The sequence below is a fragment of the Penicillium taxi genome (assembly GCF_028828555.1).
Source record: "Penicillium taxi strain IBT 34144 chromosome Unknown utg000005l_segment0_segment0, whole genome shotgun sequence".
Taxonomy (NCBI): Eukaryota; Fungi; Ascomycota; class Eurotiomycetes; order Eurotiales; family Aspergillaceae; genus Penicillium; species Penicillium taxi.
The window spans coordinates 328,723-352,176 of NW_026643207.1; the positions used below are offsets into that span (position 1 = coordinate 328,723).

At 46.3% G+C, this 23,454-nt stretch overlaps 9 protein-coding genes across 9 annotated transcripts; 5 read left to right on the forward strand and 4 right to left on the reverse strand.

Moving 5' to 3' along the window:
- Positions 1-526: 526 nt before the first annotated feature.
- Positions 527-3,182, reverse strand: N7495_007483 (ribonuclease P/MRP protein subunit POP1; the record flags this gene model as incomplete). Its single annotated transcript, XM_057210134.1, has 2 exons — positions 527-2,794; positions 2,895-3,182. The coding sequence occupies 2 exons, from the start codon at positions 3,180-3,182 to the stop codon at positions 527-529; spliced, it is 2,556 nt and encodes an 851-aa protein (XP_057059677.1).
- A 334-nt stretch (positions 3,183-3,516) lies between these two features.
- Positions 3,517-5,602, reverse strand: N7495_007484 (putative MFS drug efflux pump; the record flags this gene model as incomplete). The annotated part of the gene is made up of 3 exons (XM_057210135.1): positions 3,517-3,927; positions 4,221-4,882; positions 5,410-5,602. 3 exons carry the CDS (start codon positions 5,600-5,602, stop codon positions 3,517-3,519), a joined length of 1,266 nt encoding a protein of 421 aa, XP_057059678.1.
- An 840-nt stretch (positions 5,603-6,442) lies between these two features.
- Positions 6,443-7,363, reverse strand: N7495_007485 (PaaI family thioesterase; the record flags this gene model as incomplete). Its single annotated transcript, XM_057210136.1, has 2 exons — positions 6,443-6,879; positions 6,955-7,363. 2 exons carry the CDS (start codon positions 7,361-7,363, stop codon positions 6,443-6,445), a joined length of 846 nt encoding a protein of 281 aa, XP_057059679.1.
- A 302-nt stretch (positions 7,364-7,665) lies between these two features.
- N7495_007486 (ubiquitin-specific protease UBP6) lies at positions 7,666-9,514 on the reverse strand (the record flags this gene model as incomplete). Its single annotated transcript, XM_057210137.1, has 3 exons — positions 7,666-7,727; positions 7,781-9,442; positions 9,499-9,514. 3 exons carry the CDS (start codon positions 9,512-9,514, stop codon positions 7,666-7,668), a joined length of 1,740 nt encoding a protein of 579 aa, XP_057059680.1.
- Positions 9,515-9,832: 318 nt separating this feature from the next.
- Positions 9,833-10,510, forward strand: N7495_007487 (actin-related protein 2/3 complex subunit 4 family protein; the record flags this gene model as incomplete). Its single annotated transcript, XM_057210138.1, has 4 exons — positions 9,833-9,835; positions 9,890-10,216; positions 10,273-10,443; positions 10,502-10,510. The coding sequence occupies 4 exons, from the start codon at positions 9,833-9,835 to the stop codon at positions 10,508-10,510; spliced, it is 510 nt and encodes a 169-aa protein (XP_057059681.1).
- Positions 10,511-11,605: 1,095 nt separating this feature from the next.
- N7495_007488 (uncharacterized protein) lies at positions 11,606-12,411 on the forward strand (the record flags this gene model as incomplete). The annotated part of the gene is given in 2 exon segments (XM_057210139.1): positions 11,606-11,722; positions 11,740-12,411. 2 exon segments carry the CDS (start codon positions 11,606-11,608, stop codon positions 12,409-12,411), a joined length of 789 nt encoding a protein of 262 aa, XP_057059682.1.
- Positions 12,412-12,739: 328 nt separating this feature from the next.
- Positions 12,740-13,464, forward strand: N7495_007489 (uncharacterized protein; the record flags this gene model as incomplete). Its single annotated transcript, XM_057210140.1, has 2 exons — positions 12,740-13,134; positions 13,335-13,464. 2 exons carry the CDS (start codon positions 12,740-12,742, stop codon positions 13,462-13,464), a joined length of 525 nt encoding a protein of 174 aa, XP_057059683.1.
- A 1,071-nt stretch (positions 13,465-14,535) lies between these two features.
- Positions 14,536-16,977, forward strand: N7495_007490 (DUF2461 domain-containing protein; the record flags this gene model as incomplete). The annotated part of the gene is made up of 7 exons (XM_057210141.1): positions 14,536-15,094; positions 15,158-15,273; positions 15,348-15,401; positions 15,496-15,515; positions 15,570-15,939; positions 16,517-16,657; positions 16,939-16,977. The coding sequence occupies 7 exons, from the start codon at positions 14,536-14,538 to the stop codon at positions 16,975-16,977; spliced, it is 1,299 nt and encodes a 432-aa protein (XP_057059684.1).
- A 3,830-nt stretch (positions 16,978-20,807) lies between these two features.
- On the forward strand, positions 20,808-22,245 carry N7495_007491 (Zn(II)2Cys6 transcription factor domain-containing protein; the record flags this gene model as incomplete). The annotated part of the gene is made up of 4 exons (XM_057210142.1): positions 20,808-21,032; positions 21,091-21,330; positions 21,382-21,684; positions 21,757-22,245. 4 exons carry the CDS (start codon positions 20,808-20,810, stop codon positions 22,243-22,245), a joined length of 1,257 nt encoding a protein of 418 aa, XP_057059685.1.
- Positions 22,246-23,454: the final 1,209 nt, after the last annotated feature.

Below are 23,454 nucleotides of genomic sequence, written 5' to 3' on the forward strand. Positions count from 1 at the left end.
AGAATGGCATGATTTACATACTCCTTCGTATGGAAAATCATTAGTTTAGAACGCGGGGGTCAAGTAATTATTAGGGGCATATCAACCTTGTGACCCCCTGTGGCGTGTATAGTTCCGAAGAGGAGGATTTGTTGCGGCTTATACAGGAGTAATATTAGGCTACCACATGTTTTACTTCATGTCAGCATTTGATAGTCATGTACTTAGTTAACACCTGCATATCATCAGTTCTGAAATCTCAATTATCCATGTCAAAGGGCTGACAACGGATGACCGTCTAGGGATTGCACTTGCAAACTGCGAATGGTATGCCCAGGTGGTGCCATTTTTTTTCGCCATCTTTTCGTGCCCCCAATTGAATTCTACTGAGCCAAGTTCCTCGGGATAATTCTAGATGGACCCATTTATAGCAATTGTAGGATATGAAGTGGCTAGTATGCGAAATTGTGTAGCTTGATGCTACTCAGTGGATTTATTAGAAAATCAACGGTTTGTTGAGACTACTTCGGTAAAAAATTGGAAATAATCATACTATCAACTCCCACACTCCCAAACGACCGATCCTCTCACCAGCTGCCCTGATAATACATATCTTCCTTTCGTTGATCTTGATATCGGGTGCCAAGACTTTCGAGATCTGAATCGATCCAATTCCAGTTCCCTGGCCCTCGGAAAGATTGTAGTTACCCGTAGTCACAAAACCAATGAGATCTTCTTCCATGGGGATGTCCAAGTGATCAGTTCCAGCCTCTCCACCGGATCTTGAGAGCAGGACCTCGGCGAATTGTCGTCGCGCTTCTTCAGATGCTAGTGTGGCGATTGCTTTTATCTTATTTTTCTCATTGCCAAACTTGTGCTTTGAGCTCGATGCCAGCTCAAGCCATTTACGGCGCAAAGATGGTTCTGAAGGCAGGCGATAGATCCGTGCGTGGGGAGTAGGTGTACCACGGCTGGAAAGTGTGATATAGACTGTGGCGAGGGCTGAAGAATCAGGAGGTGTTCTAATAAAGTCGTTGATGATGCGGTCGGTATTGCTGGAGGGATGGCGGATATTGTGAATGTTGATAGGCAGAGCATCTTCGACGTTATCACGTTCCTGTGTAGAAAGTCCATTTCTATGGGCAGAATCCGGCGAGGCACCCTGGATGAGCCTTTTCCAGTCGCAATCCCATCCGTTACCGACCTCTCCTTTCGGGTGGTTTGCACCCAAGTTCAGAGTGTCAAATTCAGCTCGCCGTCCCTTTGGTCGCCGTTTCCACTCGGCATGGGCTTTCTTGGCCTCACTCTGGCCCCATTCCCAACCAGCGCGGGTGCCAGGGAAATCGCCAGGGAACCAAGGTGCATTTGCTTCAAAGGCGAGCTGCTGCTGCTCTTTCAGACCGCCAAAACGCGCGTTACCTCCGCTTGAGAGCGGGTAAAACATGAGTGAGTACCAAACAGGTACCACACATCTCCACGGTAGAAGCACGGTCCAGGATCCAGGTGTGCTGTTACCTTTGGAATGCTTCTGTGATCTTGTTGCTAGAATTATTATGGGAATCTTTGGATCACTGGGCTGCGAAGGAGGATTTTTGCCTGGCGCGGAGAGTGTACGTCGTCGGTTGATAGCCTTTTGGCTTGGGAGCTGTCGGGCAGCTTCTAGACGGCTGGGACGATCGAACAGGGAAGATGGGCCTTGTGTTTTATCGGGTGACCATTCACAAAGTAAAATGGCTAGGTCACTCCTAATGGATTGGTCGTCAGGAGATTTGAGGGTTTTATTGGGGTAGTGAAGGCGAGGGTCAGAAATGGCAAAGGACAAAAGAGCATTCTGTGGTAGTGAAGATGGATTTGAAACTCCAAGAAGAGAGGCCCAGGTCGCTTCTGGACTCTTTGGCACGGGGGCTTGGCCCTCTGGGCCCAGCACTGGCCGCAATGAAGCAAGCAATGCCTCTGTCGACCCCGGACCAGTTATCTCAATGCTACCAATCTCGAATCTGAGATCTTCAATCATGACAGGGGGGGTTTGCTTTTTTGATACATAGAGCAAATCTGTCCACAACTGTAGGAACGCAGATGGATGAATGCGAATCCAGAGCTTTCGCCGAGGATGCTTCGAAGCCTGGGGCACATCTGCATCAGCCATTTCAGTATCTTCAGATTTGCTTTCTACACACCAAATCAACGTGACTGGAGCAATAGGTCTTTTGGGCTGGTCCTTTTCAACAGCCCATGCTTGTAACGACCTAGTCCCAGCCCTCCACTTCTTCCCCTTGACGCCCCATGCATCTTCGCCAATGACACCAATGGCTCGCAAAACGGCTTCAATTGCAGAAGCAGTCCCTTCAAGCTGTATAGTGGACATGTAGCTCATATCCCATCCAATGGCACCGCGAAACCCTCGAGCTCGGTGGGTAGGTCGATAGCTCTTCTCAGTGGGAGATATGGGAAGTGCGAATCGCCATATTGGGCTCCTCGTTGTGGCCATATGTGCTCGTTTTGCATGGTACATGTGAGTCGGAAGCCAAACTTTGCTTCGTTGGCGTTTGCGGTATTTTGTGACTGAGGGTAGTGGTCTAGAGAGCTTGTTCTTCTTAATTTTGGGTATGCGTGGCGCAGTATTGAAAGCATGGCTGCCTTCTCCCTGCAAAATAGTATCATTATCCTTCTGTTCTTTATTTTTTGCAGCGGCTCGTCGCTGCTTGGATTTAGCATTCAGCTTTTGCAGTCGCCGCGCAGTGTCGAGCCGGATGCGCATTATCTGGGATGGTTTGCGTCGCCGTGCAGTGACAGTGGGAGTTTTGTCCTCATTCATCTAGAAAGTTTCCGGTAGTTGCGTTAGCAATAAAGCTATGGTGTAAAAGCTTACAGCTGCATACCTCTCGTTTTGCCCGTGCTCTCAACCTTCGAGGAACCCGTTTTACATTATGACTTGCGGTTCGTCGGCGCATCGAGCGGGGTACTTTTTGAAATGCTCGTGTAGTGAGAGCATCTTTTGATCGCTGCATACCTCGCTCAAGGGCCTGGATCTCAAACGCGCGCGCAGAAGAGTATGCAGCGACATCGAGCTCGCCTGTTGCAGAGAGGGCTGCATTGGTTGACTGGACAGCAAGCGAGCGTGCGTCAAAGGTCTTAGCACGCTTCCGAGCTGCACCTGTAGTCTCTGGATTAAACTGCTTCCTTTTAGCAGGATTCGATGCCATGATAGCAGTTTGAGATGTTGACGTTCAGCGCAGTTCAACTTTAAAAAAAAGTTCCCGAGGCTTGGCGCGTCATTGATCGGCCGAGCTCTTATAATTCTGCCCCTACTCAAGCTCTCACCGCCTAAGAAGTGAAGGATAGTAGTATTTCCATTTGTAACTTCAGAAAAAGGGTTAAAGATTATTAAATCATTCTTTTAAACTACCTGTAATTCGTTACCTAGGCATATCCTCAAGATTTTTTTTCAGCTGAAGCTACAACTTGAATGAACAGCAAACAGTTCAGTCACAATACTATATACATTCTCCAGACTCACAGAGCGCTCAGATGAGCAACTCACATCACAACAGCGACATGATCAGTCATATACTTGGTAATGTTCCCCAAAAAACAAGAAGCTATAATAGAAATAGCTCCAAAAGCAATACTGGTGTAGTATACCCACTTATAGGACTCGGCATAAGCCACTTGCCCAGCTGCAACCACCATCTGATACGCCGTTTCATTGCCAGCAATGCCTGGAATAGTCTTGATTTCGTCCAACAGTGAAGCACCAGTAAGTTCAATCACTATACTGATAGCCTCAACGCTAGTAATATTGAGCTCGGTTGTCATGACTCCTCCGATATAATGGGTTGCAAGTGGGACAAACTTGGAGACAAACACATTATAGTAGATGGTGTAGCCTATACCACCACCTACGACACGTATAGATAGCGTAAGAGCGGAAATAGTGGCAATCAAGTCCTAAAAGAAGTTAGCCGAAAGTTTCTATTGGAGGATGGGACGTGAGGAACCATACATCAGGGCAAATTATAGTAGTAATGATTGAAGCAGGGACCACAATGCCACCAATTCCAAGACCGGCTAGGGTCAATATTCCCCACATCTGGTAGAGATTGTCAACTTTCCCGATGGATAGAGCTCCGCAGCCTGCAAATAGTTAGTTGAATGCATGCATATATTGTCGGATGTCCCATACCTGCAGTCATCAAGATACTACTGATGATCAAGAGCTCCTTATTATGTCCTCGGAATACACTCAACAGTACGAGGACAATGCAAGCTCCTCCCAAGATGCCGAAACCGATAGGGAGACTGCGAACACCGACATCGACGGGATTGTGGCCGTATACATTAAATGACTCAGTAGGCCAAAACATGAGTACGGAGAAGAAGTTGGCTCCAGAGATAAAGGTGACGACCAGTGTCAGGCACAACGTTCGAGGCTCTTGCTTCAGCCGCGTGGGGAAGATGGGATATTTAGCTCCGTAAATTTCCCAGAACGTGAAAGCGACTAGCAGAGCAACACCGACGATCAATGGAGTAAGAACATGTGCAGATGACCATGGGTACTGATATCCGCCCCATTGTAACCCAGCCAAGAAGACGATGAGCCCTGTGATGCTCAAAAAGCCGCCGATGAAGTCAACACGACTAATTATTTCCTTTCGACTCAATCCAGTCGAGTTGACACGTGGAGGCGGAAAATAGAAAAGAACTGTGATTAAAAGACCGAATCCGCTCCATGCGCCGCAAAAGGCACCCACATAGCGCCAAGATGAATGGTAAGCGATGAGCTGCGCCCAAAGCACAGCTGGACAGAAAGGTAAGATGGTGAAAATGAGAGCGGCAACATAGACACCGCGCTTGCGAATGGGCGCCATCTCAGAAGTTGCAGCTAGGGCAGTCAGTTCGTTAACTCCAGCTCCGGCGCCAGCGATAGCCATGCCAGCTAATTAAGGAACAATCAGGGACTAGAACAACCAATATGGAATCGTGAACCCTTTGGGAGACACACCTATGAATATATTCATTTCATGTGCCGTGCTGCAGACGATCATTCCGATGCAAATCAAGGATGCGCCGATAATGGCAAGGTAGCGGCGACCTATCAGATCAGAGAGAGACCCAACGAAAGGACAGACACCGGCGAGGCTCAGTAGATTGGCGAGGACCTGTATAGATGTGGCAATGAGCTTTTGTGGCCAGAAATTCAAGATGGAGTTCACTTACAAACCAAACCCATCTATCGGCCCCACCAATTGATCCATAGATATATGGGGGGATACCACCTATAAGCTGTGAGCATATATAACTTGGAAAGAAACGATTCTGGATCATACCAAAAAGGTAGACTGGGATTTGACTTCCAGTCCACAAGAAAGCCATAGATGTAAATCCCATGAAGCGTCGGAATGTCATCTAATGAGTTCGGTCAGTACAGACCGCTCGAATGAGCCATGAAGTGAGATAATACTGGAATATCCTTCTCGGAATCAACATCCCTGGTCTCATTAGACCCTGAATGAGCTATCTCCCAATGACTATATCGTCTCTCTAGGTCATTGCTATCTTGGGGCATAATTCCATTCTTCTCTTCAACCAGTGGCGGGTTGAAGCTCTCCACTAGACCTGCCATCTTGTATAGATGGAATTTTTACAGTATTAATATCAGTCTGTAAATAGAAGTTTTTGAATAGATAGGCTCTTGCGAACAGGGCGGATTATCACAAGGTTAAATAGCCTAAATATGGTAATTATGATATCAGATCTACACAACGCACCCATTGATTGGGAGGAGATACTCATCAATTGATGTGATATAAGCATGTATCATCTTGCAAGACACCAGGGACTCTTCTATAAACAATATCATTCGGTGATACCGGTGGGTCTGAAGCTCTTTGTTCTCTTGCCCAGGCAAACACCAAATATTCCGACATGGCCTGGTCCCGTTTGGCCAATGAAAGAGGATTTCATAGGAGGGGTATAGCTATGTGTAGCATAAGCGATAGCCGGAACCTAGAATTCAAATTTGCGAATATACCGAGGCAGCTTAGCATTGCTCATGTCTGTTCTTGAAGGCTGACTGACAGCAAAATGCGGGGAAAACGTGGGGAAATGTATGACGCAGGTTTGATCTCCATTTACGGAGATTACTATTAAAGGTGTCAGCGCCGAAACCATATTATTGAAGGTCTGTGCTGGTTTTGTATTCATAGACTTATGTCGAAAACAATGAAAGCGCATTTTCGAGATATAATTGCTTTGTACGTACAAGCGAATAATTTCACCTTGTGCTACCTTGTGGAAGCATATCGGTATAAAGAAGATGGATATAGACAGAGAAATTCTTGCGTAGATCCCTGATGAACTATACTTGTAAGGTAATTCGGTTGGAGGTTTTCCCCGCGAAGGGGTATCTGTAGCAACAGAAATATACGAGGCGAACTTGGAACCACCCATGATTTCCAGGGACCTAGAAATGTCCAACTTCCGCCAGAGCGAAATTCCTTGGAACAACAAAAAGACCGCTAGCCTCGACACATACTTTCCCGGACAAGTCACGCACCTGGCAAGTAGCATATGCCTTCCGGTCTGTGCTCCGTTCTAGGTCCAGGGTTGTGTGTAGGGAATAGAACATGTTCGAGAATGTGGGGTGGCGGTAGTTGATATTGAGGTTAGCAGTAACGCCAGTACGTGCTGGGAAGTGTCGAATAGCTACACGTCCAAGATTTTCATCTATCACAGTGGCAAGGGCACCCCCGTGGACGAGAAGCGGAAACCCTTCGAGGCCGTTCCCCAAGAAGACGACACTAGTAAGATTTTTCTCCTTTTCGTTCCAGAACACTCTCTGTACAGAAAACAATCGGTTAGACAAGATTTGATCACAATGTCTCGGCACAGAGTGAGGGGCTTTCTTTGCCAATGCGGATGCATGTTAAAATGTCAAAACTTTGGTCTAACTTACTTGGACTCCCAAGCGTCTACTTCCGGCCATGGGACCAGATGTCAGACGATGGAGTTTTTGTTCAGGGCCAAAGCTTTCGTATGCGACAGTTTCCGTACAATCTGGGTTCCTCCGCAAGTCTTGCACGAGAGTAAGACTGTCGAGGAATTGTTCCGTCTCTAGGAACTTCAACTGATCCTCCACAGACCCCGGAATTGGCTGTGGTGCAGATTCAGTTGATATGCCAAGTCCCAGAGAGGCACCCACAGCCCAGAATATTCCTGCGTATATTAGACGGCGCGTCCATGGGGATCGCCTCCATCGGGATGGTTGAATGGCGGGATTCTGGAGCGCGTTTGTGGTGTTATTTCGGACGAAAGGCCGACAGGGGATTATATGGCAAGTGATAGGCACCCGGGAGGGTAACCGGAGAGTGTTTCGGGAAAGCATGGTTGCGTCTCTGATAGCATTGAAAGGAGGCTGTTAAATGCATGGCCGTGTCTCATATCACGTGACGTATTTTTATTATCTAAGTTTACATCGATATCTAAATAGCAGTTCTGGTCAGGGATTACAAAAGATATACCTAGGTATATTGGGGCTACCAAGTAATTTCATTCAATACTAGTGTTCTTGTGTCTGTCACAGTCCATGGTCTCCATCAGCGTTGGTTCGTGATCATCGTTTCTATTCATCTAGAGGCGTATCTTTTCGTCGTAAAGACTCGGGTTCCGTCGCTCCAGACAGTCAAATCAATCGAGCTTAGGTAGGTCAATGGCACGATACAGTAAGATCAGAGCAGAGTGAGTTTCACCTGAAAACCATTAGTAAAGAAGCTGTTGAAAAGGTTGAGTATGCATCACTTACCACCACCCGCAAGGGTTTCGATCTTCTCGGCTTCCACCTCGGTCACCTTGTCATCGTTAAACCACCACCACTTGCTGTCGTCACCCTCCCGGCGCTTGCTACCAGTTTGAGCGTCATCTGACTTTGAATCCTGCTTAACATATGCGGTGTAGTGACCACTATCCGCACTGGCCCCTTGATGTGTAATGACGCCACGGAGTTCGTATAGGCCGGACTGGTTTGTTCCACTGTCATCAGAGCCGTTCTGTTTGACCAAGTCATATAGCTCCTGTTTCGCGACCTTTATGGCAGCAAGCTTCTCAGCTTCGTGCTCAGCGTCAGTCTTGAAGGTTTCTTCTTCCATAGTGGTATCTCCGTCCTTGTCACTGGCCTTGCCCTTGTTCTCTGAAGCCGCCTTCTTCTTTTGCATGGGCTCCAAGCTTTCACCAGCCTCGCTTTCGTTGTTCTTTTGCTTCTCCTCACGCTGCTGAGACAGCATCTGGCGCTTGCGGGAACGATCAACGTCGAGCTCATCCTTGCGGATCTCTCGAACTTTGTCGCGGACAGGTACAAGCTGCTTCTGAAGCTGTTCGGTGCAAAATTCCACCACATCTAATTCAGCGGGGAATGTCACTTTTCGCATGATCTTGGCCTTCTTCTGAGTCTCACGCTTCCAGAAGAAACGAACGAAGTGCACAGTAAGATACTTTGGCAACCGAGCAATGCGTGACTTTTTCGTGTACAAGGCATTGCGCTCGAGAGTTGGGGACTGCTTCTCAATTTGCTCCTCCAATCCGGCCATGATTCCATCAGCGAGGTGATTGGTCTCTTTGCCAATGTGACAGTCCAGCTTGAAGAAAATGTCAGAGGACTCGATGGGTTCTTCGTCAACCTCAATCACTGCAGGATCATCACACTTGATGACGGACTCAAACTGACCCGCCAGATACTTGTCAACAAAAGAGATCTGGGAAGTGGAACCCCCATTTTCATCAGTGATTGTCACTTTGCTCCGCAGCTGGTTGAGGATTTGCGACCATGCTTCCTCGGCATCTTGCTGCGCATAGCCGTGGCCATTACGGTCTCGCTGGGCGAATTGAGGAAATACAGTTCGGAGGGCTTGCAAGAACATCAGTGGCGGAATACCTTCCTGCGTCTTGGACATCTGTCTGAACAGATCTCGCAGGGATGCTGCCAGGTCCCGAGTGCTGTCCAACCCACCGAGGCCAAAGTTGCTGAGGTCAGAGAGACCAGACTGACCAGAGCTGTTGCTAGGACGGTACTTCTGGAGTTCCTCTTGCAGCTCTGGAATGCCCCGCAAGGTTTGGAGAGTAGAATTCAAATAGCACGTATTGCCTAGGTTCTGCAGACCAGCTGGGGTAGCGCCCGCTTGTTGTGCCACCTCAGCTTCAGTCATGTCCTCCAGAAACTTCACTGCCTCCTTGGGTCGACCGAGACTTTCACTTCCCTGGCCAGGTGTACCCATCATCATAAAAGTCTGCCCTGGCTTGGCATTAAGGGCAGACAGTGGGGTGTCATCCTTGAGCTGGCCACCTTTAATGAGCACCTTTTGACGATCTGGCTCGACACCAGTTAGAGAGAATAGCTGGTATTTCAATGTTTCGCCGGTAGACGTAGGATCGAGCTCGACTTCGTGGCGTTTGCCTGAATGTTTGATAATGACTGAAGATAGATTAGTAACTGAAATAAAGTCATACTTCTCATCATTAAAAGCTCACTTGGTATAGACGCCATGTTTACAGAGCGTCTGGGGATATTTGATTAAGAGATAGGAAGATGTTGCGATGGTTGACGAGACGTAAACAGCTTCGGGGTGTTTAAGAGCAGGTTGCAAACACGACAAACAATGATCGCCCCTCAAGCGGGACCCCGTGCAACTCGCCCTCTGCCTTAACACCTCCGCGAGTTGCAAGCTGGTCTTCTCCACCATTTGTGGCACTGGATCTGGATTGAAAGGATAGGTTTTCCATTACAACACGTTCTATCTTCAATTGAATACTCCTCAGTTCTGAAAACTCTCCTCCGCAGCGATAACAACCCCCTCCCCGCATCATGGTATGTCTTCTACTTCCAGTGGAACCTGAAGCTGTTTTGTCTGATCTAAAATAGTCTCAATCTTTGCGCCCGTACCTCCAATGTGTTCGGTCATCCTTGACTGCCGCCCTTGCCATTTCCAACTTCGCCTCCCAGACCTCGGAGCGTCATAATGTCCCAGAGATCGAGGCGGCTAGCTCTCCTGAGCTCCTCCTGAACCCCTTGACAGTATCACGTAACGAGAATGAGAAGGTTCTGATTGAGCCTAGCGTCAACAGTGTTCGAGTCAGCATCCGGATAAAGCAGGCAGATGAGATCGAACACGTGCTGGTCCATAAGTTCACGCGTTTCCTGACTCAAAGAGCGGAGTCATTCTTTATCCTGCGGAGAAAACCTATCCAGGTTCGTGGCTGATGCTCAATTATATGACTGTACTGTTTGCTGATCATTTAAATTAGGGTTACGATATCTCGTTCCTCATTACAAACTTCCACACCGAGGCTATGCTTAAACATAAATTAGTGGATTTCATTCTGGAGTTCATGGAAGAGGTCGACAAAGAGATCTCAGAGATGAAGCTGTTCTTGAACGCCCGAGCTCGATTTGTTGCTGAGTCCTTCTTGACTCCTGTAAGTGCTCGAATCAGCCGCAAGGCTCTGGAGGTCTATGACTAACATAATCTTCTAGTTTGATTAAATTGTATGGTCTTACTTTCCCTTGAGATTCAAAGTGCGTAGCCTTATATTCCTCAATTCAGTAATATCCTCTACATCAAGGACAGATTGTTACTGAAAGAAGACATGGGTACCAACATTGATCACGGCCTTCAAGTCCCCACTGTTCCGGTAGCCTTTCTCTCGTCTCACGACACATCAGTCCTCGAATGAATCCTGATAGCATAATTGAATTCTATGCCGCAATATTGTACAATTGGGGAGTTTAACACCGGTTCCGCGTTATACCACTAAAAATTCCTGGTCTTAGTTCTCTTACTTCAATGTCGAGATATTAACATTGTATTCTCTTTGATGTTGTACTGTCAAAATTATCGTTGACAATTTTCTAGAACATTTCCCCGTGACTTTCCATGCACCTTGTGATTTCGTCTGCAATCAAAATAGCGAGTTGCAGCAAGCCCCAGACAGTCGCATAGTAATGAAACTAGTTGAGGCGGATCTGAGCTGGCCAGCTTTCGACCCTCTTTGAAACATAGTTTTGTGAAAGGCTCTCATGAATCTCAGTTACTAGGCAATATATCCGAGGAATGGCTTGTAGCATTCTTCTTTGAACTCTTGACTGACTGTCGCCATTCAACACTAAATTCTCCCTCATCTGAATCGGCTCAAATTTCAGTCGACATGCTTGGTTTTGCCGGGGTTTCCACTGCCTATCTACGTAGGCCAACCTTAATACTGGTAAGACCTGCCAATAATTGCCACCTTATCAGTGCAGCAGCTCCCAAGATCCACTGGTATATGAGCCTTGGAAGATGATTCTCATCAGGGCAATTCCTGCCTAGGTAGGTACCGCTTTTTCTATGGGCTTGAATAAAGCACTTGCTGGCTCATTAGCCATTCCTCTCTTGGTCCTCGTGTTGCTCTCATAGGATTAACAATTTTCAGCCGCTTCTCATCGAGGCTATCTTGAACCTTCTTAAGCAGCCAGATACCAGCCTTACTACCAACAATGGCTATGACTGAATCGGTGCCATGCTCTTGGTCTACACCGGAATACCTATTACACTGCTCTCTATTGACATTTACATGAGCGAACGCTATTCATGATTCGAGCATGTTTGGCTTCGGTAGTATATCAAAATACAATTCAGCGCCTGTTACGCTGATGAGTTCGGATGTTGAAAGGGTTCGGAGGGATGATTTCTGGGCAAACCCAGTACAAATGGTTATCGTAGCTGGTTACTTCAGCGTCAGCTTGTTCCAGCTTTTGCGGTGCCACTAGTTGTCGTCTTTATTTGCATTATCTCCTCGAGTGTTCTGATACGTTTTATTGGCGCAAAGCAGGAAGCTTGGATGCAGGCAATTCAGAAGCGCGTTGAAGACAAAGCAAGTATTATCGGGAATATGAAGCACTTGAAGATATTTGGGCTTACCAAACCAGCTGAAGATGCAATTGAAAAGTTACGCGTCGATGAGCTAGAGACCGGAGGAAAGTTCCGAATCTTTCTCGTAGGCTCCGTGGAAATAGGATTCACACCAGTTCTTCTGGGCCCAGTCTTTGCATTTACTCTCATGTCTGGACAACTCAACGTCACGACAACTTTCACCTCACTTTCGTATCTCCAACTCCTCTCGACGCCACTATCCCTGTTATTCCAAGTTCTCCCTCATCTGTTTGCAGTGCTCTCGTGTCTATCAAGAATACAAGCATTTCTCAAGAGAGAGACAAGACATGACGAAAGTCATGTTATTACACCAGACATGCCGTCTGAGAATGGCCACGCGAGTGAAAAGCTACTATTTGTTCGTGGAGATCAGGAGCGCAGACTTTGGCTGGGAAAAGAAGACGTTGACTCTGAAGAATATCAATATCTTCATGTCGCAAGGACTGACGATGTTTATCGGTCCTATTACTTATAGAAAGTCGACTTTATGCAAGGCAGTACGGGGAGAAACTCCGATCTGGTGAAGTCTTCACACGAACCAAGTTTCGCAAAGTTAGATACTGCGAGCAGGTTCCTTTCCTCCCCAATCAAAGTATAAAGACGCCACCATAAGCTTCTCAACATTTGACGAGGAAATATATGCCAACGTTATTGAAGCGACGATACTTTCTCAGGACCTGCTTCTTCTGAAAAGAGATCAACCAAAGTTGGGAGCAATGTTCTTGCTTTCAGTAGTGGGCAGAAAGAAAGAGCTTCACTTGCAAAAGCATTGTACGCACAATGTGATTTGGTTGTCCTCGACGATGTCCTCTCTGGATGCCAATACTGAGGATCACATTTTTCATACCCTCCTAGGTCCTTCAGTTATCCTCAAAGCAAGAGAATCAGTTTTGCTCCTGAGTACAAGCGCAGTCAAATATCTCCAGTTGTCTGACTATACCGTTGCACTTGAAGGAGATAGTACTCTTGTGGAGCAGGGTCGCTTTCACCATCTTATTGCAAATCGCCAATATGTCTTTGGACTTAGACTTGGGGATAACGTCTACGGATTGTCTAATCCAACACTAGTTGCACATTCCAAATTCAAGACCGAGATTCAGATTCAAACAAAGTCACTTGCAGATAATACTGAAAGAAAGGATGCTTCCTTGGCTGAGCCCCAAGACAATTCATCTTCGTATACTACTGCCGAGATATGGTACTTTTTTGTTTGTTGGTTTTGTCTTATTTGGTATTTTTCTACAATTTTCCTACAATCGAGACAAGCTATTGGAGCGAAGAATCTTTCAACCACACACAAAGTCTCTAAAATGGGATATATGCTCTCTTCCAGTGCCTGGCATTAGCCACCATACTGACAGCGAAGCATTTGTTGGCTTGATATTAATTATTCGCAAGTCCGGATTCCATCTACACGCCGAGCTTCCTCTCTCCTGAAACTGGCACCATTACCAACTTCCTTTCCCAGGACACTATACTCATTGATGGGCAGCTTCCAATACATCCTTACAGAACTGGATTGCTGTAGGGAAATTGTGTCATTGGCAACATACCTGCCTTAAGCCTTGACGTCTAGAGATACTACATCTGTAGGCTCTAAACTAGTCTATGAAGCTCAATTCCATTCAATTCAATTCAGAGTTCAATTAATCCGATCGGGCTATATTAGTCGCTTATATACCATGCATGCGCTTCAGCCCAATTCATGAAGTCATGGTGTAAATTTGTCTGATGCCTCGGCTAGATTCAATACTACTATGAGCTTACAACCTACTTAGAATTGATAGACCAATCAACCAAAATAGGTACTCCGTACTGAGTGCTGAGAAGTGAGTAGATCAGCTTATATAATGCTCACCGATCGGATCACGCATGCTCAGTTCTACTCAGCGAGCAAAAATGGCGAGTACTAATACGGAAAGAGAACGCCAAGAATTGGCGTAGGAATCTGGTACGCCGTACACAGTACGTATCTTGTGGCCTGGCTTGAACCTTAGAATTGCTACCCCGGGCTATGGATTCCTTTTCGATAGTTGTACTATTGCAGACTTAGCAGGAGTCTGTAACATCTAGATTGTATTGAATACTCTCAATGTGGTTGGAATTGTGGAATATAAAGCCGGCTCCTTTGTCCCATTCACTTCATGTAGATTTGGGTGAATATTATATCCAACCTTGGGACGATACAAGTGTGACGTCTCATACCTGTGACATAGAAAAAATTGAAATTTAGTAGGACAAAGGATTGATCATTAATGGAATAATGAGAATAGAAAGATGTGTCCCTGAAGAACCTTGGAACAGAAAGAGTTAGACTTGAATTGGTGAAGAGAGTGAAGCCAAAAATAGGCAGAAAAAGAACGGTGAAAAGGCGGCAAAATTTGAACATAAATAAAAAGCCGGGTGCTCTTTAAAAACAGGGTTATATATCCACCTTTTACACCCCCTTGACTCGTCTTTTTCTCTTTTTGCTTTTCTCAAGAAACAGTAGTTACGGGCGGAACTTTTTATTCCGACCTTGTTTTGTTTTCCGCTTTAAAACTACTTCGGAACCACAATTTCTGCATGACACCAAAATAAACAAATTAGCAACTAAACCATGCCTCAAAAATCATCTCAGCCTGCTCCCAAAGGAGCGCCGAAAGAGCCACCTAAACGGCGTGCTTCGGCTAGGTTGTCCACGTCCGACGTTAAAAGAATCAAATCCAATTCCGCTGTGTCGGGCCCTATGAGATCCACAAGCCAGCGGAGTAAGTACTTTGAATCTGAAAGCTCCGCTGAGCCAGGTGTTCATAGCGACAGTGGGGATTCCGCCTCCGCTTATGGGCAATCCTCAACGGACCAGGATTCGGATTCCGAACCAGAACCACAGGCATCTTCCGAAGAGCCAGAGGAACAGAAGACTACTAGTAGCAGCAGACAAAGTGGGGCTAATACTGGTATTGGGAAGCCAATGTCAGCTGCAAATCCACTGAAGGGCGAAGAGGCCTGGCGTGAAGGTGTTCGCACGGGCTTAGAGCCCGGTGTAGAAGTTTTCATCGAGAAGCCTAAGGCGCGAGAGGCTGGGAATGTAACATACCAGGACAAGACCTTGCATCCCAACACCAAGCTGTTCCTTCTGGACTTAGCCGATAACAACGAACGAGAGTGGCTCAAAGGTGGGCAAACAAGACCCAGCGCGCGCCCCCGCGGCTATGCGAGCGAAACTGACTGTGCTTTAGCGCATGATCCCGATTTCCGCGCGGCAAAGAAGGATTTTGAGACGTTCATCGATACCTTGACTCCGGAAGTTATCCGCAAAGATGACACTATCCCTGAGCTTCCCTCGAAGGATTTGGTATGGCAACTCCTTTCTCCTTTATTATCCTGTCATCTCCCTTTTTTGGGAAAAAAACTGACATAAACCATCAGATATTTCGCATTCACAGGGATGTTCGGTTCAGCAAGAATCCTGTCCCATACAAGGTATGCTTGACGCTTTCCACTCAACCCCTGTCCGCGGGGTCACCGAACACTTTGTGCTACTGTGATGATTAGTGCCATAATGACAGACGAATAGATTCATTTCTCAGCTGCGTGGTAAGTTGCTTTTCTGAGAAAGAAGTTGTGTATGGCCCACTTATAGTGATTCAGGTCTCGCACGGGCAAAAAAGGCCCTTACGCTGCGTATTATGTCCACTTCCAACCTGGCTCGTGTTTTGTCGGTGGGTTTCTTGTCCAACGCCCCAGTTTCAATATCAATTATGTTCCACACTCTCCCAATTCATGCCCACTTGCTCATCTTTCCACTTTGTGTATAGGTTGTGGCCTATGGAATCCAGAGGCCGATGCTCTCGCAGCACTTCGAGAAGATATCGACGAGAATTCCGATCAATGGAAGGAGATTCTCGGAGCTGAAGATATGCGCCGAGAAATTCTAGGCGGAGTGGCAGATGACCAAAAAAAGGTGGTAAAGGCATTTGCCCACCAGAACCGGAATTCTGCACTCAAGACGAAACCCAAGGTATGTTTTGTTTTCCCTTTCTTTTTTATTTTCCCTGCCGGACTATGAATGCCAGTTGTCTTTCCAATGTCTGGATCGTGCTTCGACGTTGTCACGCTCGGTGCGGAAGGTCTTCAGGGGTTGAGCGATCGAGATCGAGATCGGGACCGATGGGATACATCGGTCGGAGTCATCAAGAGTTGCAATTGCAGTGACTTGAAGAAACGCTGAGTCTAGACCGATACCTTAATGACCAAGGCCATCGAACTCAGGTTATTGGAGTTGTCTGTTCTGGATGCGTGTTGCCGATACTGTACGCCTGCAGGTCTGTACGCCTGCACTGCATTGCCTACTCAGTATACTCAATATACTCAGAACTGAGAAGCATAAATTCAGCAAGAGATGCAGGCAGTAAATGCCGGTGAAACTCAGCATCGATCACCTTCAAGATCTTCCCAAGTGCGGGACAACGGGCTGAGCCGTGTTTTGGCCTTAGGAATACGGATTTACATTTCATTCTGGTTCCATGGTTCAGTCCGGCAGTCTCCGCCTTGATTCTCAGGCCCTCAATAAATATATACCGCTGACACAAATCTAGGGCTATGAAATTGACAACAAGAATATTGAATTGCTACGCCTTCGCAGTTTCACGCTTGGATGCAATCTTCCAGATGAGGAAATCATGGAAAAGGGAGCGCAGGACCGGATCGCCACGCTTATTGAAATCATGGAGCCCTTCGTAAGCCATCTCTCTATTTCCCTCTTGATCGATCTGTTGCCCAGCTTAGGGTATTACCCCCCCCCCCCCCCCCCCCCCGGCCCATCTACCCCTCTTGACTAGCCGGTTTTTCCTGAGCTAGCCACTTAGGCCCGGTTTGGCTGTCTCCTTCTATTTCCTCCACCGAATCAGCTCTGCAAGATGGACACTGTCCGAACTGTGAAGAGAGGGGTTGCATACCTCTCTTCAATCGTACTTCTTTTTTCAATTTCATTTTAATTTCTGACCGCTCCTCATTTTAGGTGACGTATCTCAACAGTGTTGTGATGCCTGATCCGTAGTTGGATTTTGAGAAGAGACAAGTCGAATGGAAAGGAAGGACGAGGAAAATTACTACTTCAACTTTAGCAAATCATATACGCATCTTATTATTTCCGTCAATTCTTTGTTCTACGGAGTGATGCGTGTAGTTAGTTGAATTTATCCTACATGGTCAATGATCTATTCTTACTGGCCTGATAGCCGGTTGAAACTTCCGTTCGCAATTCAGCCGAGGCTTTCTCGCCTAAGCCCTCCTGCACAATGCTTCTTTAGTGACCTTGTCCACCTTCTACCCTAACGATGGATCCATTGGCAACAAGCCGTCACATTTAATGTCACAGAGCTGCATCAAAAAAACCACAATTCCATTTAATTAATTTGTATGTCTACCTTCCAATCTGGGTCTCCCTACAAACAATCTACCCACAAAAAAAAAATAGAAAAGAAAAGAGAAAAAGCGAGAAAACTTCGCAGGATCCCCAGAGAACTAGTTTCCCCCCATCGACCCAAAAAAAAATAAACGAAGTCCAACCCCACATAGTTCTAATAGCGGGTGGCCGGAGCCGGAACAGAAATGAAAAAAAGAAGCAGAGAAAGCAAGGGAAAAAAATAATGAAAAAAATGAAGCCCCATCCAGAACCAAATTCTGCAAAGACACCACATAATTGCCACCGCAAGTGCCCGCTCCCTCGGCCCGTTGTCGGGCATGCCCGCTAGGCAAACCTTGGATGAGCTGGTGCATCGGAGTGAGATTCCGCCGTCCCAGTTCCAGATTTGGGAGCACCTTCCTGGTCAGGAATGGGCTGTCCAAAGTTCCAATGTTTCTGGAATCCCATGGATTGAATGTTCCAATAGTGAGGAGTTGGTGGATGTCCGGTGACCTCGTATAGATGTTGGAATAGATTGGAACTGTTCTAGCAGCCTTGGATTTCAGATTTGTACTACCTACACAACCATGGATGAAGCTCAACCTTGGAGGGCCTAAGTAGGTAGGTAGGTAGGCATATAGAGAATGTAACACATGACATGAATGGCATGGATCACCTCGTACGAAAGTATACTTGAAGTTGGATTTGGAGCTAGAGTGACGTACAATGCAGCTGATTCCTAGATAAGAAAGTAATGCTGAGGTGGATACGTCGAGTATCAAGATCTACAAAACGGATACGCGTGTATGGCATGAGTCCAAACCTCCAGGTTCTCAGGATGTACATACTGCATTAATATTGCCCCAGATGGAAATTAAGTACCCTTTATATTTGTAGATGCACGTTCCACATGCTCAAACTGATGAAATAGAGTTTAGGCATTTAGGAGCCGGAATATATCCCGGAACTAGGTAAATATACCGAGACCCGAAGGAATTAGGTATGGCTATGTTTGGAGTTTTAACATTGCTAGGATAATCAAAATACGTTGTAGGATGACTGGTGATATCTAAAAGTGCGTTAATTTGAGGTCAAAGAATAGCGGTGTTATCCAAGACAAGACCGAGACATCCTAGCTAAGTATACTGCATTTGTTCAAGGTAAGGAGTAGACTAAAGACCATAATTCAGTATTCAAAATGAGATGAAATCAATCTTAAAATTATAATATGGGAAAATAAGAAAATGAGAAAATGGTAAAATAGTAAAATAATAAAATGGTAAACGTCATAGGCCGAAGCTGTTCCCGTGACCAACAAGCCATGCGGGCTGCGCCTATTAGTGCCCGACGGGCTTCAGGGATAGACGCGCTCCCGTTGTGGGTTGTGGACATTAGCCCATACCAAGTGGGCCTGTGAAATGAAGTACAAAGTACAAGGTAGAGAATGTAAAGGTAAAATTAAGAGACAAAAGAAAAAAAAAAATACAAACCCCATAAATCAGAAGTCGGGGTTTCCTAAAGTAAGCAATATTTGGAACCCAATTTACTAGTGCATCCCCAGAAGTGCATCGAGTGGCTAGAGATGAAGGGAAAGTCTGGTACACTAAATAGAACCGGGAAAAGCAAAGGAGTGGAGAAAAGCGGACGGAAAGACGCGGACGGGAATGCAGGCGCCCATCGATTTAAAAACGTGGCACATCATCAGCAGTGGATCTTCATTGGAATTTTACACCCATTACAAAAAGGGATTGGAATGTAGGAAGTAAGGTATTAGAGATTAGGGTTCCTGTACTCACTTTATATTCTCATATCATTGAAGAAAATAGAAATAATAATAGACATCATATTCAACTCCAGAGCACATGCATGAGATCGGCGGAAGGCCGGAGCGGCCCGTGGGACAAGTAACCCGTTCAAGAGCGGTGAATACCGAGTACATATGAGGCTTAGACTTGCTCATTACTCTTGCCCCTCTTTATTAATTTTGTGTTATAATTTCTGAATTCTAATCCATTGAATTTTATTTCTTCCATTATTCCATATTTCTTCCCCCTCATATTTACGCTAATTTCCTTCCCGTACAACGTGGTTGTGGCTCTCAACAACGCGGTCAGTCCAACGCTAATGCAGGTTTCCTTGGCTGATGGGCTTTTAGTTCCCAGTGCTACAGCACTGGGAATTTAGGCCCACTTCAGTCAGCACAAGAATGCTCACCTGCCATGGAGGAAAGAGTCTGATCCCCACTCCCTTTCACTTTTCAGCTGAAGTCTGATCACCGTACACCGCCTGGTTTGATTAGTACATACTTATAGGTTAGTACTCCGTACATGCAGTAGCTTCATGTACTTAACCCGAGTAAGTCCCAAGTCTCCAGGTCCTCACTTTATTTTTACTGTACTGTACTACTGTATATGGTATAGCCCGGTTTCATTTGTTTTTATTTCATGTTTCATATTTCATATATCATAGGTATTTTATTTTTGTTACTATTTCCTACCTAAATACCTTTCAAACTCTCTACACGACCCGAGCCGAGCCCATCTCCATGGTCAATCTATCCTGGTTCCGCGGGGCCGGTTGCGGTTGTACGACGACGGTCCGAGTCGTGCTCCTACAGGAGTGATCCACTGATCCAGTTTTATCAAATTCATGATCCATCTATCCCACCCTATCATTGATTTTATTATCTGCAGTCCACCTAGGCGGTCACCTGTAATTTTCATTTTCATTTTATTGCTTTTTCTATCTACTCTATCATCTATTATAATCTTTTTTATTTATCTATACATGACAGGTAAAACCGTCCTTGTTTCATTGCAAGTGGCAAGATGTTCTTGGCTCTTAAAGCCTGGTACCCTAATTTCTATATTCCATGGTCCGGCTTACTTGGTTCAGCTGATGTGTCCTAGCGTTCTCCAAAGAGGGTCAAAGAGGGTCTCTACCAAATCTACGGGTCTTTAGACGCCGCTTTAGCCCGCTCTGCCCGGGGATCCACCCCGTTTGTCTCTAAAAAAGTAATATATCACTTCCAATCAAATAATTCATAGCTAATTCTTCTCCGATCTGACAAAGTTCGGGAAGAGCCTTTTTTTCCCTCTCTCTCTCCCTCTCTTGAGTTTCCAGAATTTCCCCTTATCTGGTCGTGGGGTCTTTTTTTCATCGCTCTGTATATGCTCACGTCATAGCCAATCTTCTCTTTCTTTTCCCCCTTCCTCTTTCCTTTTCTTTTCTCTTTTTTCTTTTTCCGGAAATAACCTTCCAATTCTGAACTTGCAATTGAACAAGGATTTTTTCAATTTTGATCCAAATTGGATCTTGCTGCATCGTCCTAATTTCCCCTGCGTGACTGCGCGCTATGCTAGCGTCGTCCGTGTGATTGTCATTCCCCCTTTCATAACAACTCGACGTCACATCCCTGCACCCTTGACTCATCTCATCTTTACCTTCTTCCTTTCCCTTACCCTCTCTCTATTTCTTTCGCCATGTCCGGGCCCCCGGATAGAGATCCCAATCAGGATCCGAACAGACAAGATCCGAACAGACCAACCCAAGATCCCAATCAAAACCAAGACCCGAACCGACAGGATCCAAATCGCCAGAATCAAGACCCAAATCGACCTGACCCCAATCGACCTGATCCTAATCGGCCGGATCCCAATCGTAGACAGTTCCCGCCACACTGGAGGCCCGAGGATCAGCCCCAATACGTATGTGCTAAACATGAGTGATTGATCTTGATCACCTGTCGAGGCTAACTCACTCTAGGGTCCTGGATATAACTATCCCCCTCCGCCCACTGACTACTACTCATATCCTCAACATCCCCATCCTCCACCCCCACACATGGCTATGCATGCTCCACCTCCCCAGGATCAATATCGGCTGCCTCCAGTGGCTAGTCCCTCGACCTACCGTGAGCCATATGGACCACCGGCCGTAGTCTACCAAGCAGCTGCACCGCGCCAGCGAACTGCTATTGCCTGTCGTTACTGTCGTCGACGCAAGGTCACTATCGTCCACATTCCATTGTTAAATTTTGACTAACAGAATAATTAGATTCGCTGCTCAGGCTTCGAGAGCTCTAATGATGGCCGTTGCAGCAATTGCATCCGATTTAACCAGGAGTGCATGTTCACTCCAGTATCATCACAGGCGCAAGCCTTCGTTCCCGCCCACGCCGCGTATCCCCATTTGCGCAACCATCAACATCAGCACGATCCTCGCGGTCCCCCTGTTACCCTATACGGTGCTCACGGACAGCCTTTGCCGCCACAACATGGTCCGGAGTCTACCTTGCCGCCGCCTCAAGGGATGTATCTCCCCTATGGCCCACCCCTTGCGCCTCCAAACCCTGATCCGGTAAGGCCATTCATTCCATTCCCTTCCCTCAAGAGGTCTGAGGCTCGATTTTAATTGATTTGGTTTTTTTAGAGACAGCGTCGCGGTTCTGCTTCGGGGTCTGATTATCCGGACCCGACCAATCTGGCTCCTGTAACGACGAATCAATACCCGCTGCCTAATACATCAAGCCCCTACTATCCTTCTCCGGATCGCCGCACCTCCCCGCAGTCTGCATACTATGATTCGCGTCATTCCTCTTCGCCCCATGGTTCTCCATATCCGCCCATAATACAGCAGCAACCTCCTCTGCAGCCGCTTCAGCGGCAAGACTCCCCGCAGACGCGTCATTCTCCTCAGCAGACCCAGTCGATCCCGCAGTCTCAACAGCAACAAATCCAACCACAGTCTGCTCCTCAGCCAGCGCATCAGGCAGAACAGAAAACGCCAGCCGTTGATGGAACTTCAACACCTAGTCGCGGTGGACTCAATGTTCGCGATATCCTGAACCCGGACTCTTCTCGTTCCAGCACGGATAGCGATATGCTCAATGCGCTGAATCGCCGACAACCAGACAAGTAAAGGCCCAATTTCGATTGTAACTGGTGGAAGGCACCGTATGCGGGGTTTCTTTCTCATTTCCCAGACCACAAGGCGCATATCTATGACCTTTATGAGTCGCACGACTTTTTCAATTCTCTTTTCTCTTTTATTGTTCCAAAATCCTCAAAACCGATAATTTCAATTTTTATCAGCCAATTATGGAGGGGCCTAAGACTTGCTGGTCTGGAATGATTGGGATGGTAGCACAGGATTCAACTGCACCCTGATCGCAACCGCGGCAGCCCACACCCATCGGTCTATCAGCCAGCCATTTTATTGCATGACTACAGTCACATTCATCGCTTGTACTCTGTGATTTTTTTTTTTCATGGGTTGCATGCTAAATCTTTATTATCACAATCTTGGGTGGGCAGGTATTTTGAGCCATCTTTTTTGGTTACTGGTTTTTCTTTCTTTTTTTTCCTTTTCTTATTGGGAGGCAATGTCTTTTTCAAAGCACCGGGGTCGGCTGTGTCAATTTTTTCCACGCTTGACGTCTTTTCGAATCATTTTCTTACTATGGCTTTGATTGATTCTTTCGAATCTTTTGCGTGTCTGTTTACCACTTGGGAGGATGTTTGATCACAATTTTGTCCTTTTACCGCGCAACCTTTTTAATGATGCCATATTCTTGACTCGTCAAATTCTCGAATTATCTTCAACTTCGCTTGAATCCAGTCTAATGGGCATTTACAGCTTAGCTTGAATTCGTAGTTCAAACAAAATAGTGGGTACGACGGCCCGAGCCATGCACCCGGCTCAGTACTAGTAACGAACTAATTTAACTCCCGGAGTTCCATTCGAAACTACTTCTGACAGGTACCTAGGTACTTATTTGTATATGAGAGAAAATCAACTTCCAAAGTTCCAAACAAAGAAGGTGTGAGTAAAAGCTGTTATTATACAATAATGACACAACAATATTCATTTTGAGAAACAAATCCCGAGTGTATGGAGGATTAGTTTCGTTTCATTGTTATTCAAATAGGATGATCGGTGAAACTGATTTAATCTCTACCTACTCAATAGGTGCACAGTGTCCACGTTCAGACTTCTAGCCTGATCCATTTCCCGCGTGGCTGATGCCAGGTATGTTTCAGGGCTGAATCAGTCTGTTTAGATCTTCTAGGCCCTCTAGCTCTGTTTCATCAGGTCAGTCCAGATTTAGAAATCTGCATACTAGGCTAA